The 18,644-nt window shown below is 34.6% G+C and overlaps 2 protein-coding genes and 1 long non-coding RNA gene across 4 annotated transcripts in view; 1 reads left to right on the forward strand and 2 right to left on the reverse strand.

The window, feature by feature from the left end:
• The window catches only part of LOC106345130 (stress response protein NST1-like), a 5,414-nt gene extending 4,843 nt beyond the window's left edge, over window positions 1–571 (reverse strand). Inside the window, exons 1-2 of the mRNA XM_013784386.1 lie at window positions 163–571; window positions 17–81 (exon numbers count right to left, since the gene is read on the reverse strand). Coding sequence (XP_013639840.1) covers window positions 17–81; window positions 163–571 — 474 coding nt within the window. The remainder of the gene's footprint in view (window positions 1–16; window positions 82–162) is intronic.
• A 7,528-nt stretch (window positions 572–8,099) lies between these two features.
• On the forward strand, window positions 8,100–8,537 carry LOC106345131. Its single transcript, XM_013784387.1, has one exon. It carries the CDS (start codon window positions 8,100–8,102, stop codon window positions 8,535–8,537), a length of 438 nt encoding a protein of 145 aa, XP_013639841.1.
• A 219-nt stretch (window positions 8,538–8,756) lies between these two features.
• Window positions 8,757–10,574, reverse strand: LOC106293746. Of its 2 annotated transcripts, none has more exons than XR_001260625.1 (6): window positions 10,378–10,574; window positions 10,164–10,277; window positions 9,861–10,049; window positions 9,432–9,475; window positions 9,265–9,348; window positions 8,757–9,186 (listed from the first exon to the last, which is right to left on the reverse strand). It is a non-coding gene; the product is annotated as an uncharacterized LOC106293746 (long non-coding RNA). The 2 variants fall into 2 exon arrangements; XR_001260624.1 differs by having other exon boundaries at window positions 9,851–10,049.
• Between the last annotated feature and the right edge of the window lie 8,070 nt (window positions 10,575–18,644).

Consider the following 18,644-nt stretch of genomic DNA (forward strand, 5'->3'; position numbering starts at 1 on the left):
TCGGCGAAGCCGTTGCCGGTGGTGGGAGCGGAGCGGAAGAGTCAACCAAATTTTGAAGTGTGGTCGAGAGCAGAATGGTGTCTGCGAATCAAGAAACGCAAGCAAGAGAAAGTTAAGAAACCATTAACAGACGAGAAAGCAAGAAGAAGCAAGAAGAAGAACCTGCATCTTGTGCTGGATCAACATCTTCCGCATGTTTCTTCTGTATCTCGACTTCTTTAACCTGATCCTCAGTTGCATTCTCTTGACTCTGTAGTAGTTTCTCACGATCCTCCACTGCTTTCAACTGGGCTGCGATTGCTTTCTTCTGATCATCGTCCATGTCTGATTTCTTCAGATCCTCGATTTGTTTCTTCTCGTCCTCGATTGCCTTTCTCTGATCTTTGAGTGCATTCCTCTGTTCTTGAAGACGATTCGCCTTTTCTTCAAGCTGTTTTCTCCACTCGGCCCTCTCCTTCTTTCCATCTTCGAGTTTCTTCAAGTAACCCTGGATTATAGCGATTTTCTCGGGAATAGTTTGAGCTCTATCGATCTCTTCCATGGATCTCTGCAGATTGATATTGTTGGACATGATGACTGATAATGAAGTTCGTTCTTGTTCAGCGACGAAGCTTTTATAAGCCGGTTAAAATCAGAAAGTTATATAATTGCCGTTTTGTCAACTACTTTACAAAATTTGCAATTTAACTCTTCATATGCTAAAAGTCTAAATTACCCCTTTGATCCTTATAATTTTAGAAGCGGACAACTTTGTCTAGATTTTGGAATCGGTTCAATCTCAATTCGGTTTATTACTTTATTTGGTTCAACTAAAATTAGCCTGGTCCGTGTATGGTCGGTTTAGTTATAATTTAGTTTTTTTTTTTTTTTTGAACACAGTTATAATTTAGTTAAAAGAAAATAAAAAACTCAAAAATGTGTTTGGTTTTGTTCTGCTTGGGTCGGTTTGTTTACTTAAGGACCAAAAACTGCATTTTGAGGTCTTATTCGAAGCTACCTGATGTATAGCTGTAACATAATAGTACACGTTTTTATACAAAGCCAAGGTAGTTTCTTCCTTCTTCGGTTGGTTCGTTTAATTTCTTTTCAACTATACCTCTTCTTTCAAACGTAAAGTAGCAAATAATCTTGAATATTATCATGTTGAAAAAGTACATGCATATGATAAAATGTAACTAACATAAAGTCAACATATAACCCAAGAATAATAATAATGTAAATCATATTTCTTTCATGGGCAATTATGCTAAATATACATTTTTAAGTTTTTGTCACAAAAATAAATTTTATGGATGAAAATGATCAAAATATTTCATTTATTAGGTAAAAATACCCTAAATACTTTAGATATGTAATTTTTTTTTATAGTTTTAGATTATATGTTTTCAAATTCAAAATTTTCTATAATTTTTTTATTTATTTTTTTCAAATTTTCTTTTTGTAATTTGAAAATACTTTTTGAAACTATTTTTCAAATTTTTATTTTAAGATTTGAATATTTATTTTTTATTTTATAAAATTTTAAACCTCAATCCCAAGTCTCCACCACTTAACTGTAAGCCCTAAGGTTTGAATTAGTTAACCCTAAGGGTATAACTGTATATTTACTTATTTAATGAAACATTTTGGCCATTTTGTCTATATTTGTGACAAAAAAAATTTTAGTGTTATCCTAGGGTATTTCTCTTCTTTCAACGATAAATCCAATTTTTATTATTTGAAGAGCATTTTAGTAAGTAACTTTACTCTCAAAAATACATTAATTAGGTGTTATTATGAAAGCTCTTCTCACACGTTTTTTTTAAAACCCTCTATTACCTAGAATAATTACACTTTTTTAAAAACTATATATTTTATTTTATACTATGAAACCACCTTCGTATATGAATATACAAACATGACGATACGTACGCAAATATAATAGAAGTTTGGTTTATAACTTTATATATGAATAACTGTAGAATACATATTATATATGTATATTCTACATATTATAATAGAAGATCTTATATGTTTTTTTACAACGAAAGGCTAGTTTCACTACAAAGAAAAGTTCAATTTCTGACCACCTTATTCGATGGAAATTGGTCAAAACAACGTTTTTTTTTGTCTAATTCCTACCACCTAAAGTCGTCGGAATAGATCCGTCAGGAATTCACTTTGGTCAGAAAATGGTCAATTTTTCTTGACTAAAATAATGGTCAGAAAAGTCGTCAACAATTATCATCGGAAAACGGTCAAAAATTCCTGACCACTTCCTGACGTATTATTGTCTAATTTAATCTACGAATTTCCGACCACTTATTGATCTGTTTGTTATGACAAAATTTTGACGAATTTTTGATCATTTATTCTTGATGAAATTCTGACCATTTATAAAATTAATTAATTAATTAAATTTATTAATCTATAAAATTGTATTTAAATTTTAAAAATCAAATATATTTTAGACTTGAATTCTACTTAATTATTTAACATTAAAATAGTTTTAGCTAAATATTTAGCTAAAGCTTAAAAACAAGCCTTAAAGTTACAATAGAGTTCATTACTAAAGCTTTAACCAAAAAACTACAAGCATAAGACTTATTCTTGAGTTGCATCTTCAGCTTCATGAAGCAAATCTCGAAATTTGCTGACAACCTTGTGTGCTATGTTTTGCAAAAACTGTATAACCTTATCTTTCTCAGCCTTGTCATTCTCTAGTGTCACAATCTTCTTCGTTGCGCTAGCATATCTTCTCATCAGCTATTGCTATCTTTTCGTTTGCAATCCGTAGTTGTTCTTCGTGGTTCAAATTAGACATGAAAGAAGCTGAAGGAGGTACTTGTCCGGGGTCCGGCAGTGTTCCAAACCCAAAACGGTGACCCTTAATGATATGGATTTCCTGTAGAATGAGAAATGTATAAGGAAAGCACAAAATTTTGAAAAAAGTAAAACAAACTAACTTAACCTTTAAAACAAGATTGTTGATATCTGCTTGGCTAAGATGGTTTGTCTCAGTTGATCCACCTTGAGTTAGCTGATCATTTATTTGCTCTTTGACAGTCTCCACAATTCGCTTCACTTTTTTTGTGACGAATGTCACTGGTTTTGCGACTTCGATGCGCATCCTCAAGAAATGCTAGCATATCAGGCTCTTCCCCTCCATTATCAATGGTCTACCAAAATGAAAACCAAAAAATCAACTCACAGTAACTACAATTAGCCAAAGTATATTTAACAAGGGATGTATATATAATTTACCATCTTGTCTTTGCGTCTTTCAAAGGATTTTGCCCCTGTGTTGTGTATTGCAATACCATAACCACCACGCTTGCTTCGCCGGTTGGTAGAGGTTTTGGAAGACTTTGCTCAAACTTGAGGTGTCTTGGTAGCCAAACCGGAATATGTCAACCAATAAAATGAAACTCTCTATGGAAATATCTTGCCATCCTACTAAAGATCTTGTATGGTTTTATGGTAGACTATTCTATGTATTATATATGTATATCATTAAGTCATATATGACTTTTATCTTGGTACTTAACTTCTAATATATGTTTCGTTAATTACCAACATAATATATGCGCTATATATATGCTCTGCTATGCATATCTAAATTAACCAGTCATAAATGTACGTATTATATATGAAAGTGAAGTTTGAGTCGTTTACAAGTTCACATGTACATAACAGAAACCCGGACTCGATAGTCTAGTGGTATCTGCCCCTTGGGGAGGTCAGTTGTTCGATTCGCAGGACGGGAAGGCGTGCCCAGGGCCCTAACCGGTACAGGCAAAGGCTGGCGCTGGGCCTAGGTGGTGGGCTGGCCGAAGGTTGGCCAACACCTGGTTAAAAAAAAAAAATGTACATAACAGAAGGGTATATAATATATAACTTATCGGTTTGACCAGTCAATCCGGTCGAGTTAATAGTTTTTTTTTTGTTAGGGTGAACCAGACTGTTTATTGAAAATTAATTTGATTAGTTTCAAAATAAAAATTTCTACGGTTTTATTATATAGTAAATCAAATATTTTTTAATAATAGAAAGGTTAAAAATATATTTCTTATTAATTTGCCCAGTCAAACCAGTCGGGTTAATATGAGGATTCTCGGTTACGGTGGATCGGACTGTTTATTGGAAATTAATTCGACTTGTTTCAAAAAAATTCAATGGTTTTGATGAATCAGTATTGAAAAAAAAAATGTTTTCTTCGTATTTTGTTATTATTTCAAAAAATAAAATTTGAAGTTGGTTTTGTTGTATAGTAGTAAGTCAAACAATTTTTTTTTTAAAAAGACGATACGTAGTTTTTGGTGAATGCAACATAATTTTTTGTTAACGAAGTGTTTTGTTACTATCCACTACTGCATATATTGATTGTTAAAACGTTATTTTATGTTTCTTATAATTCAAGTCAAGTCTAATTAGCTAAAATGGCCGATCTCTTGACTGATTGTACGATATTTAATTATATTGCATACGATATATTCCAATAAGGATGCTAATCCACAGGAGATTTTAAGGTTGGCAGAAGTGGAAAGTAAGATGTGGACAGAGGCACAGCTAACCGTTAAGGCTCCTACAGAGAATTCCTATACTGAAAATGCACATCATTCGGAGTCTCTAGCCCTGGAAGATTCTAGAGTTTGTTATATTGATGGCGCTTGGAAAGAGGGTGATAAGTTCACAGGACAAGGGTGGTTTTGTAGAAAGAGTGGATCAACAGAGGTCATGATGGGGGCGATGAATCTTCGTAGAAGTTTATCACCTCTCCATGCTGAATGTGAAGCACTAATCTGGGCAATGGAATGCATGAAGACCCTCCAATATTCTGATGTAGTTTTTGCGACGGATTGTTCTCAACTGGTGAAGATGGTGTCGACACCTGAAGAATGGCCTGCCTTTTCTACACACATGGAAGAATTCAACCGAAGTAAGATGTTATTCCCCTATTTTCGGATCAGACATATTCTTAGAGCACACAATACCTTGGCGGATAAGCTTGCACGTGGTGCGAGGAGTTCTCCTTCAGCTTTGCTTTATGTCGATTCAACTCCACCAGTTTGGCTTGCTAGATCGGCTGGAGATTCTAGTTAGTATTTGAATGTTGTTGTAAAAAAAAAAAAATAAGCACCAAGACTTTGTGTTTAAGCAATCAACATAAATGGTGACAGGGAGTCGTTATTCAATATCTAATATTTGATTCTCATAGTTAATATTGTTTCGTATTTGTTGATTCCTTAATTGTAATACTTTCCAAAATTTTTAAATTATAAACTAAAAGTTAGCGACTATTATGACTAATTTTTCGTGATGGAATATTCGTTTTGTCTACAATTTTGATATTTCCGGTAAACAATCAAAATTTAATAAAACTATAATAAATAAAATGTATAAATAGGATTATTATTGTTTGTTGTTCATAACTAGATTGTTGGTTCCCAGATATTTCACTAAATTTCTAAACCCAAATTGTATTTTTTCACTACTCTTTTTATCAAACTTTACATCTTCTATTCTATAACATGTATGATATGTGACTGTAGCTTTTACATTTTAATATTTATTGATTAAAAGTTATAATTTTTTTTGGTCTTTTCACTCTACGCAAGAGGGTGTGGATTACTACCTAGTAACCACCTTAATCAGCTCCATTTCAAGATAGTTATCTCATCAAATAGTTAAGAGCATGATTAACCCCGGTCTCTTATTTGAGGTTCTTAACTCATGATTTGACATTTTTTTGTTTTTATTTTATTTTACATTTTTCGGCTAAGAGACGTCTCTTATATATCTTATTTAAGAGACAGTTCTTAGTTTTTCTTAGTTAAAAGCTAAGAACCATCTCTTACCCGAAACTAAGAACCTCAGTTAAAAGGCCGGGGTTAATCATGGCCTAAAACCCTCAGTTATACTTCTGGATTTGGGTCTGCATAACCATAGGAACCAAGAATAATGACAATATACATACTAATATAAAATCTATTGAATCAATAATAACAATAACAATAATAATAAGAATAGTAACAATATAATCTAATCGTCAATCTATATATATATATATATATATATTGATGTATAACTAACAAACTGGATAAGAAATGTGAAAAATTGTTATCCATTGATGGAAGATGATGAGTGTTAAATACGTCGCGTATATACATTTGAGTAAATGTCAATGCAAACCAGCCAATTATTTATAGTTAACTAGGGCTTGCCCTTGCTTCTCACGGAAACATTATGAATTTGTTAATTTAAAACTGAGATTTTTTTTTGTAAGTTGTGTGTCAAATATTTTGTTTTCTTTTAAATTATTTGATCTTTATTGTTTAGATGCAGTTATTTAGCGTGGCGAACATGACCATTATAATGATTGCATTCATTTTTTTTTGAGCAACGATTGCATTCATCTAATACTTATTTTAAAGTATAATTTCATTTTGTTTTTCTTGTTTTGTCTTATTATGTATTACATTTGATACCATGTTTTTATTTTTGTGTTACTATTTTTCTTTTAAAAATCAGTGGTGAAATACATGAATATATTGTTTGATAAGATGTAACTGGCTCATGCTTAAAAGAGAATTTATGTATTTTTAATTTGTTATCTATATTTGTTAAACATTATTTTGATTTAATTTTGTCTTGAAAGAGTTAATTAGGACATAAGTCCGCAACCCGAGTCATATGCTTAAAATGGACATATATGTCCATTATGGATTACAAATATTTTTAGACATGTCATATATGTCCATTATGGATTACAAATATTTTTAGACATGTCAGTTAGGACCGAATCTGCAGCCCGAGTCCACCCAACTCTATAAATTAACAGACTAGGTTTAATTATATAAGCCCAAAAAATTGGGCTTTTAAGACTTGGCCCATTTGAGCTTTTACTGTTTTGGCTTAAGTCCGTTTAGGTTAAGACCGATCCGAAAATCTGAAATTTATATCATAATTTATTTAATTATTTACCAATGGTACTCATATATTAAATAAATATATAATTAGTGATAATGTCTTAAACACATATATAATTCAGATAACTATAGTGGCGTCAAAGTCTAGTTTTAACATTGGTGATCATGTATGAAACAAATATAGAATTTATCTCCGACCAATACATGTTGAATCACTGATTTGTACACATATTTTGTTTGAAGATTTATGTTTTACGATCTAGTTATTTTTAAAATTTTATTTATATTGATATATATGTCAAAAGTTAATATTTTTAAATATATGTAACTCCTGATGATGGTGAAAATGTCACAAAAACATCATGATCTCGATCCATTGTTTCTACTACTCAGAGTTGAAACATTTTTTTATTTCTATTCGATATTATTGTTTATTTGGTTTATTAGGTAAGACATTTATTTTAATTTTGGATTTTATAAACATATATGGATGATTATTTAAATTTGGAATCAAATTAATTTTGTTTTTAAAATTAATGTATTCAATTTTAATTTATATTTTTAAAGCCCAAAAAACACAAAAAAACTATAGCTTTTTCAGTGTCGACAGGGCTTTGAAATTTTTGGCCCAAAATTTTTGCGGACCGAAAGAAACTTAAATAACAATGGAATTTGCGGGTTTCGGCAGGGCAGGGTGGATTAACCCAATTGTCAACCCCTAGGTTTATCCTATTGAATTTATTCTCAATTTCTCAGAAAGGGTTTGCGCTTTATGATTGTGGATTGGGTCAAAGGAAGTTGTTGTCTAATTAAACTGATATTGTGTTTTTTTTCTGTACGCGTCTTCATTTCATATGTATTTCTGACGAAGTTAGTGTGTTCGTATTTTTTTTAAAAAATGTTGTTACATGTATTTTCTGTGTTATGCATACATATATTTTGAAGGTCACTTAGCCTCATAACTCCGGTCTGTAATTTGGTACAAAGTTAACTAATACTATTCGTTCTTTAATATGAAGCTGAAGAAAATATAATTTATTTGAGATTTGAAAAAGCAAAATGTTGAAGTAGGTATGTTAGATGTTGCAGGGGAATGGTAGCTATGTTGTGTCAGATTGAAGCCAATAACTTTCTCATATGCTTGTAGTAGCACGTCCTGCAACAATTCTCAAGGTTGCAGCTAGGGACAGAATGGTTACTAGAGACAAGCTTCTAAGCTGGGGCTTGTCTGTTCGTTCGAGCTGTGTTCTTTGTTCGGGGTTTGACGAGAACCGACAACACTTGTTTTTTGATTGTGAGCACAGTATCCAGATCTGGTCTTTCTTTGTTTCTAGGCTGCATCTGTTTCCACCACGGGGGTTTGAGGAGGTGTTGAGATGGCTGAAAGATCCAGCGAGAGATAGCAACGTGACTATGATTATCAGACTCATTCATCAAGCAGTTTTGTATCTGATCTGGAAGGAGAGAAATACGCGCATTCACTCAGCCGTGGAGAAGCTTCCAGACACTCTTATAGCAGAGACTCAGCAAACCATTAGACTCAGGGTGGACCCTTTGGCTCGTAGACAGGTTGTTTCTCCTGGCCATCTTTCTGTTCTTGCAGCTTGGCTATCCTTTTTTGCAGCATAGGATTTTGTAGAAGCTTGCAGTATGTTGCGGCTTTGGCTACTTTTGGTTTTTAATTGTAATGGCTTTAGCAAAAATAAAATGGAGTTAAAAAAAAAAAAAAAAAAAAAAAAATTCTCAATGTTATTGGCGTGGCAGCTACTTACTGGCTTGTTATTCCTTGAATTTTGCAATGCACATCCGCATCTTCACAGAGATGATGCCACGGAGTAACTTCTTGTTCTCTTCCTAGAAACGAAGAAGCCATATGACGATAGTATGTCTACACTGACGGGTATTCAAATCGTTCAAAGGAAATCGTCTAGCCAACGCTCCCAACCCGGTTTGCATCAACATACAAAGTCGGCAAGCTCTTTTTCTTGTAAATTCCAGCTGTGACATACGCTATATCTTTGTCATTTGCCCAGTTATTTAGCGCCTCCTTGTTTAAGAGTCTTGTTTTGGTCCAGAACCTATCGGCCATCCTTCCACCACGTGGCGCATGTCATGTCTTGATACGTCACGGTTATGCTGCAGGAACACTGCAAGACCCCGAAACGTTGATCTAGTAAATCCATAGGGTGTTCATCTCAGGCAAGAGCTCAACAACCTCTGAGGATATATTTCTTTTGTGATCCCCACTGTGTCTACTCACACGTGAACCTCGATTTCTCTGTTCAAAAAAAAAATACTTACTCATTTCTCAATTTCTAATATTTGCAGTCAACGTATAGTGTTGCAGAATCTATACCGGTTTTTTTTTTTGCAAAGTGACTGAAGAGTCAATTCACCAGCTTGACTCAAAGTTGATAGCAAGGAAAGCTGAGAGGTCAATCTGGAGAAAAGGGAAAAAAACTTAGAATCCAAAATTTCTTACAACATATTATCTCAAACATTTATATTTCTTATTCCTCTTACCTGGGATACTGAGAAGAATCATCAGACTCAGTATGGAGAAGTAGCTGCGACAGCAAAAATGAGTTCTTGTAAGCATCCATACATATTTGTTTTAGTGAAAAACAAAGAGAAGTCCCATGTCCGAGAATTCGAACATATTTCTGTAATGAATGGATAAAGAAATTCAAATAATGCAGACGACCACCAAGGTGAGATCTGAGTAGAAATATTATTAGCAGATATCCCCACTTAAGTAGCCTTTGAATTTCTTGCATCAAATATAGATTAGAAATGAGATATAAAAAGAGAAAGAGCTACAAATGATTAATACATGTCTACAAACCAAATCATTATCGTTGACAGAGCGTACGTAAAGAATATGATCATGTGCCCTTTTATCGATCAAGAGGATCTCAAATTAGTTTTTAAGTAAATGATACCTCTCCGTACCAAAGCTTTGACGACTTGAGCCCTATTCTTGACTGTTTTCAATCCTTCAGCCACAAAATCATCCTTGATCCAGCCACATAATTCAGAGGCTTGGTTTCAGATATATATTGATCCGTACAAAACAAATGATAAAGAGCAATCACAGTCTCATAAATCGCAACTTTTCGGAGCGATGAACGCAACGGAAGCCTGAATCAGTGTAGACGGCGTAAGAAGAAGCAACCACATGTGAGGATGTTTGTATTGTTTGAATACTAAAAAAATAAACTAAATCTAGCGGCAATCTCATGGGTTACAAAGTACCTTTTCATAAAATCATGTCGACTCCCATCGCTAGCCTCCTTTCTTGATATTTCGTGCCTTTCAAAAACGTAAAACTCATGTCTCAACCGTCTAGATACATCGACCTGCCTTCAGCTGAGAAAAAAGTAGCTGAGGATTAGTCATTATTAGAACCACTGTTGCAGAGGGAATTAAGCTAAGGAGAAGACAAAACAAAAAAAATAGTGCTAGAAACCTTGTGTGGATTTATATAGATTGGATGACACTGTAGAAGGCAGTAAGGCTGAATTAAAGAGGAGGTAGTGGAATTCTGGGATTGAATGTCATCATTAACAACCGTTACGGTATCACAGCTGGAGCAGAAGCGTTAGGGTTACGACTTGGAAGATATGACCGTCGTAGTCGAGGAAATCTTATGGACAAAGAAGATAAACAGAGCTGGACTTTAAGAAAAAATTACATTAGCCCTGTTCGTTTCATTCTCGTGGCCGTTGCGACCAGCGACTGAAATTTCTTCATTGTTTTTATCTTTAATGGTTGCTCGGAGGGAGGAGGAGAGACGCAGCTATCAAAAACTACACGGATTCGGCAAAGTCCGTTGACGCCAAAAATAACAGCGACCAATTACCTTCATTCTCTCTCCTCTGCGTCTTTCCTCTGCGTTTAAAAACTGATTCCGTTCAATTTTCTTCCCTCTTTCTCTTTAGAATTGACGTCGCAGCCGCTAGTCGCGCGTTAATGAAAAGAACAGTGCTATCAACCCATACTTTTTCTTTCTTGTTTACATTTAGGCATACTTTGAACTGGTCAGGTAATTTATTTTTCTGAAATATCTAAAAAACCCTTTAACATAAACACACCCAAACAATGTATCTTCTCTCTCCAATTACTCTTTTCGTCTCTGCTAGTAACAACATGCCTTCCTCCTCTTCTCTCTCCATTCTTTACTCATTATATATTTTTTTGTTCAAAATCGTGAAACTTAAGCATTGATTTCATTTCCATGGCTAAGAAGAGAACGCAGCGGCTAAGAATTAGATGATATGGATGAAGGTAAAATCTAGAAGATCAGTGACCAAGACAAAAAAAAGCTAGGAATGAATTTCTTCTCATGAAAAAATGGGATCTTTTGAATCTTCCATGAAGGGAGAAACTAATATGAAATCTCATCTGCTGCGCTTCACAAACATTACTTTCATGGAAGGAGGAGTCTCGCAGCTGTGACCAAACTTCATTATGTAAACGCGCTCAATCCTGATTCTGACCATATGAACACTGACCCTAACCACATCTCTACCAACAACCACATATCACCAATCCAAGCTTCACCAATCGATGTATCACCCAACCACACTTCCCCCAACCACAAAGGCAACAACCACCACTGCGTGTATCCTCGTCTGTCAAATCTTGTGCTCCTACCAAACCAGACATGGATGATTAACATCCACAATATTTACGCGCATATGAATATATATTTAATGTGATGGTTTTACATAAGAGCAAATAAAAAGTCATGGTTGTTATTTAAATTTAAAAATGCCTCCAAACAAGAAACTAACGATTCGTTACTCCTTCGCTTTAACATTAACTAGAAAGCAAACACTTGTCTGTGAGAAAGGGCATTTAGGGAGAAAAAAAACAAAAGCAAGTCCAATAGTACACTTCAAGTATAAAGTGCTTAAAGATGTAAATGACCCAACACAAAATACCCTTCTATGTAACTCTCTCGGACTTTAATGGGCCTTACCCACACGGTTATTACAAAAGACAATGAAGTTAAAAAGAGAGCGAGATAGTTTTAGAATTACTTGTCCACGTGTCATCTTCCGCTTCTCCTATTTGATGAGGTGGAGAGAATGAATGTGTACTTTATATAATAAATTATATGTTAAAACGATTCTTAAAATATAATAAATTATATGTTAAAACGATTCTTAAATCAGTGCAAGACAATATACTGTACGCACATTAAAACTGCTCCTGCAAGAGTAGATGTTTTTGCCCAGAACATATGCAACGTGATGTTCAGTTTTGACAAACATGATTTTCTTCCCAGCGACCCCATAAATAAATACTAATAAACAAGACTTTAGTGGAACGTTACTGTGAGCAACTGGAACCTGACACCACCATCGTCAGAGAAGATGATGGATGCTTGTCAATATCAAGAACCAGGACAGATAGTTGATAGAGAAAGGCAATGCGGATTTCAAAAGATACATAATAAAAATGAAATTTATTTCATCAAATAGCTAAAACCTGCTTGATCCTCAGCTCTTGTTTTGGCGTTGAGTCTGCATTTAACAAATGAAGAAAGTAATCATTAACTAATACAGTAATACAATATTTAGAAACAATTATTGCAATTAACCTGAAAAAAATTGCGTTAATCCATTGATATAAATCAGTGTTGTTCAACTTACTTTGGCATGGTTTTGATGAATTGATCTGATCCTACGCATCTCTGTGAGACTCTCGTTGATTTAATTTCCTTTTCTTCTCTGCGAGAATCTTTTTTTCCTCAGCGAGAAGCCTTTTCATCTCGGCAAGTTGCAATTTGTTCTCGTTGAGCTTCCTTTGCCTCTCCTTGAGACGCGCAAGGACTGCAAGAGTTAATATAAACAAAAAGAAACTCAAGAAATTAACGAGAATCAAATGAAGATACTTTTTCAAATAGAGATACAAAATACCTGCAGCTCTTCTGATCTTACACTCATGGAATTCCTTAAGTCGGTCTAGTAATTTTGATATTTTTTCTGAAACTGATTCGAGTTGTGAGAGTTCTTTCATAAATTCACATAAATCCTGCTTGGGGGTTAGATGTGAAGGCAAGCTTGGGAGAGGAGTAAGCGTTCTATTAAGAATGGAAAGAAAATGATCAAAACCAACAAGAGAAATGAATCAACTTGGACTCGTTCTTAGTTCACAATGGAAACCCTAACTAGAGCTACCTCTTGTTCAAAGGTGAATGGATTCTTGGACGAGGAGAATGACAAGTTAGGTATAAATGTGAACGCAATTGTTTGATTTCGAATGAATAACGCGAATGCACCATCTTGAGAAAGAGATCTGCCTCCCTTCTTCTATCTCAACCAAATAAAATCCTATTTCTTTCTTTCAGTTCATATAAAGATAGGGTTAATTGTTTGATAATATTAAATAACATCTTTACTAACTACTCTACCTAGAAATTATCCGTATTTTTAGATTATTATAGATTTATAGGCGATACCGTTTTCGATCATTAGATTATCAAATGAAAATATCGTTGTGGTAAAATCTAAACAAATTAAATATTCTCCCAAGAATGATTTACTAAGAGTATCTCCAAAAAAAAACTCTATTTTGAAATTTCCAAAACTCTATATTTAAAGTTTAAAAGTGTTCTTCTCTAAAATCAAAACTTCAAACTCAACTTCAAAATTATTTGTATTTTATAATATGGTCTTTATATTTGTCATAACTAGCTTGAATTCATAAAAAAATTATAAATAATTAGCACATATATAATTACAACAATATTAATTAATAAAATATTCTATTAAAATATAATTTTTAATAAAAATAACTTAATTAATATTAAACTTCAAATAAAATACCATATTATTCCATTAAATGATTTTTGTAATGCACATATGATCTATTAGTGCATTTCAAAGTAAAAAATGGCTATCCTCATTTTTACTTTGTAGATTACGAGCTAAAGAAAAACCTGCAAAATCGAAAGAAAAAATTCAAATAGAAACACTCTCTCTAGAAAACCCTAGCCGCCGGGGCTTCCTCCCTTGGCCTTCTCCTCCTCTGCCATGGATTCCGGTCAGTTGACGGAGCCTAACCCTCCAGAACCTCCCGATCCACCCTCATCTCCCGTTAGAACCTCTAACAGATCCTTCTCTCCCGTCAAAGCTCTCATCCTCTGCAAATCCCATATCATCAATGGAGTTTCATTCTTGGACAGATCTATCTTTTCCAAGAGACTTTCCATCTCATCATTCCATCTCCTGTTACTGTCCTCTGCTTCAGAATCATTCATGACTCCAAATTTAAATATGAAGTTTTCTCAGATCTCAGTGTATTCCGCCTTTGGAGTTCTTTGGCTTTCCATCTCCTGTCTGATTTTGGTCCTAAGAAGCTCTTTCAGTCCCGGTGGCTGGTTTGTTGGTGCTTGGTTTGGGTTCGTCCAATGGCCTTATTACTGCGGAATGCAGTCTCTTTTTATGGGTTTCGTTGTCTCCCGTCGCAGTCACTGTATGTTTTACCTCACAGCTTGTCAATCTGGTTGTAGCTTCGTACACGGGTTGCTCGGCCCTCATCACCACCTCATGCTTCATTCATCTCCCAACAATCCAGGTTGTATCTCTGAGATTTTCAAACTTATTCACTGGTGTTGTGTTGATTGTTTTGGAGTGGTCTCCTGGTCTGTTCCTAACCTTGGTGCGGCCATTTACTGCAGTATGCAGTCTCTTTACTGCTTTATGCAGTTCTGCTTGTGTTATATTGAAGTGCTTTTGTATTATGTTGTGGCAGCTTGATGGAGTTATGTCTGACATTTCAATTCCTTGGGTCTTGTTTGTCGACATTTACTGCCCCCTTTCCTCCTCTATGGAGTGTGTTCCCCTTCCAAGTTCATCATCTACTTTAAGTGGTTTTGTTTCAGGAAGTAAAACATTTAAGATTAGAGATACTTCAGATATTGAAGTTCTAATCAAAGGCTCCACAAAATGGTGTTCAATCGCCTATGTGTGTGTAGCCATTTCAAGGATTGTCAATTGTGCACTTGCTGCTGTTTCAATCTCAGGAATGATATCACTGAATGTGCTTTAATTCTCAAGGCTTACTTTCACTTTGCAGCTTGGTTGTTGAGACTAGAGGACCTCTCCACGCCATTAGTTGTTTAAGTGTTTTGTATGCTTCTATCATTCTTTGCTTCATTGTAATTGTTGTTTGTTTGGCTTTGTTAGCATGTTCTGTAAACACTTTCTCCTCAAACGGAGAGTAAGAATCTATAAAATTGAGGTTTGTCCAAAAAAAAGATTACGAGCTAAAGTTGTTGAAATCAGGTGATATTGATACTTGTAAATACATTAGATCAGAACAAGAAATTAAAAGAGAAACATAAAATATTGCTAAAAGATTAATTTATTTTCGATGATATTAATACCCGTGAATCTATTTCGATATGAACAAGAAAGAATTTTACGAAAAAGACATCAAAAACAACAACTACAACCATCTTTAGTTAAAATTTTGATGGTTCCTGATCAAACTTACCTGACTATTAGTGTTGTTGTACTATTAAAATTTGTGTAATAGTTATGTTTTCATGTAATTTTTTTAAAATTTTTTTGTTAAGTTTCTTTTGTATATTATTGTTGTCTAAATCTAGTTTAATTTTTTTTTTAATATTATTTAAAATTTTATTTAATTTTATGTGTAAAATTTAAAATCTATAAACAAAATTTAAAATATTTATGAGATATAATTTTTTAAGGATTAAAACAATAAACGAGAAAATATTTATGAATCATAAAGGTGATGTGTGATTGTTGGGACCAAAATGCAAATAAAATATGAAACTTCAAATTTGAAGTTTTGAGTAGTAAAACTTCAAATATAGAGTTTCACTCCTCATGAAGTTCTTTTTTGGAGAGCAAAAACTTCATATTTGAAGTTATAAAGTGTCTTTTGGAGATGCTCTAAACGATCCGAAGAAAAATCTAGAAACGAGAATTTATCGCCAAAACTACTAATGATGAAATTGATGGAAATTTTGTGATAGCAAAAAACCGAATGTCCACTGGAGTTGACGTAGGTATTAACATATACAAAGAGTCGATTAATTTACTTTGGAAATACGTGTTTGCAATACTGTAGTTCTCTAATCAAACATGGTTGGAATTATTTTGCTTTTATTCCTAAGTTGCATCCCCTTAACTTTTACTTACACTAGCAAAGATTATATAATTTATAGACTAAACCATCCATTTAGTACCTTGGCATATTTTGATGATTTCATATATTATAAATTGCACTTGTTTTATATATTAGTATTTTTTTGGAACGCTTGTTTTATATATTATTTCAATACAATACAGTCAAATATCAAATTTTGATTCATTCAATTTTCAAATAGAAAGTGTATATATTGGTTTTTCTCTCGTTCACCATTGTATTATATTATATGGTATATTGAATTAGGTAGTTACTGCATAGTGGGGATGAGAGAAATGCTGGCCATTCAACACAATATGATTTACAAATTACATTTTAAATATTGATGAATCTTACAAAGACAAATCTTACTAAGACCAGTCGGCGAAGTCGTTGCCGGTGGTGCAAGACTGAGCGAAGTGGATGGGCCACTCGGCGAAGTCGTAGTCGGTGGTGCAAGACGGAGCAAAGTGGACGGGCCAGTCGACGAAGTCGTAACCGGTGGTGTAGCAAAGTGGATGGGCCACTCGACGAAGTCGCTGCAGTTGGATTCGATGTTCCCGATCGTAGATGACCGGAAATGACACGGTCGATGTTCCTCCATAGTCGATCCGAGGATCTTAGATTACTTCCGATCACCTTAGACCAACAACCAAAGAACACCAACGCTCCTATTGAATATCATTCCAGGCTTTTCAACCCGAAAAAGCAATATCCGATAGTTAGTTCGTCCGGACAGGGACTAATATCATATGGAACCTGTACTTTAAAAACATTCTTTATATATCATTTAAAAGCATCTTACAAAATTTGTTATAAAATAACCTCGAGGTTTTCGGTCAACAAATCTTATACATAAGAAATATCAAAACACCTTTGCAAGGATAATAAAACTACCGCTCGCTAATGCTGTTCCTTTCCGTCCTAGAGTAAGGTCTCCTGTCTACTGGTTACCTGCATCACAAATGAGTCATGAGCAACTAGTTTACTCAGTGAGCCTAGTCTCGCACCCTAACGTATATTAGTAATATTTCGAGCAATCAACTCCATTTGTATGCAGTGGAAATATATTTCATAACTAATAAGAATGCATATATAAGGTCTATCATTCCATCGATGTGCATCTTATCTTAAACATCATCTACACGACACCCGCCATTCACTCATACTTATGATATTTATATATAGACTAAACCCGGAAAACCACCAAGGCTAACTGAGCCAATAACATAACGGTTGGAACTAAGGTTAATCAGTCCGGTTCAACCCCACAGTTCAAGATTCAGGACAGCTACTAAGGCAAGTTCAAGGCAGCTTCAGTTCGGTTCAAACATAAATCGTTTCAGCTAAGTTGTCTAGATGCTAGGGGACCATGAACTGAACTAATATAAATCCACACAAGCGATTAAGAAATTAATCCAGAGAGGAAGAAAAACAACTCAGCCAGCTGGTTACAATCTAAACTGATCTGGAACAAAAGGCAAAACAGTTTACCGGTTTAAATCAAACACTGTCTGAACTCAACTGATACTCCACTTTAAGATGAAGCCACGCCAAACCCGATCAGTACCAGATCAAGAAAAGGTCGGACTCAATCAGAACAAAGCTGAATCGCAGTCAATCCAACAGAAATGCTCACATAAAACTGATCCACACAACAACTTACATCTTTACCGACTAGAATCAAAGGCTGAAGAACATGGGTGATTCTAAACTTCAGGACACCAAATCTCCAACTCTTTACCACAAAAATACTCACTGATTAAAGTCACAAGATGGTGAGAAAGGGTCGTCCAAGCTCACTTCTCTTCCCTGATTTTTTTTCTGAATTTTTCAACCAATTTTTTTCTAACAGATTTTTCTCTCTTCTTTCTCGCTTTCTCTCTGAACTTTTCTCTGGTTTTCTATCTGTCTCAGGATGTCCAGAGGAGAGAAGAGGGTATTTTATATCATAAGGAGTTGCTTCAGATGAGGGTTTGCTCCCACAAAAGACAAAGATGAGGTTAGACAGCTGGTGACATGCTTCAGCACACTAAGCAGCACAAGCAGCTGAACATTTCCCTTCCATGAAGAAAGATACAAGCAGCTGAAGCAAACAGCTTGTGACCAGCATGTGACTTCTAATGCGCAAGCAGGTAAGCAAGTAGGTGCATGTCATGTGACCTAATTACTGAGGAAGTAAGTAGGCTAGAAGGTGCAAGGCATGTGACTGTTCAGAAATAATTTTAAGAGTTTTGTCGATATTTTTCGGACTGTTTCGACTAAATATTTTTCATCCTTCGAATCTCGTCCTGCTCTGAATAAACTCGCCCAGCATGAATAAAAATCGACAATAATAATTAACATTCGACCAGAACCATCAAGGGATGGTCTTTCGACCAAAAGACAGCCCCGTCGAGAGATTAATTCACCGTGTCGATTTTTATTTAAATTCTGATCGACCAATCTTCAAACTGATCTTAAAGAATTTTCTCGACCAAAATTCTATCTACTCGTGAGGGTTATTACACTATCGTAGTAGATCGCATGTGAAGGAGCGAAGGGCTGAAGGAGGCTTGATGACTGATG

This window comes from Brassica oleracea, chromosome C5, assembly GCF_000695525.1.
Source record: "Brassica oleracea var. oleracea cultivar TO1000 chromosome C5, BOL, whole genome shotgun sequence".
In the NCBI taxonomy this organism is placed as follows: domain Eukaryota; kingdom Viridiplantae; phylum Streptophyta; class Magnoliopsida; order Brassicales; family Brassicaceae; genus Brassica; species Brassica oleracea.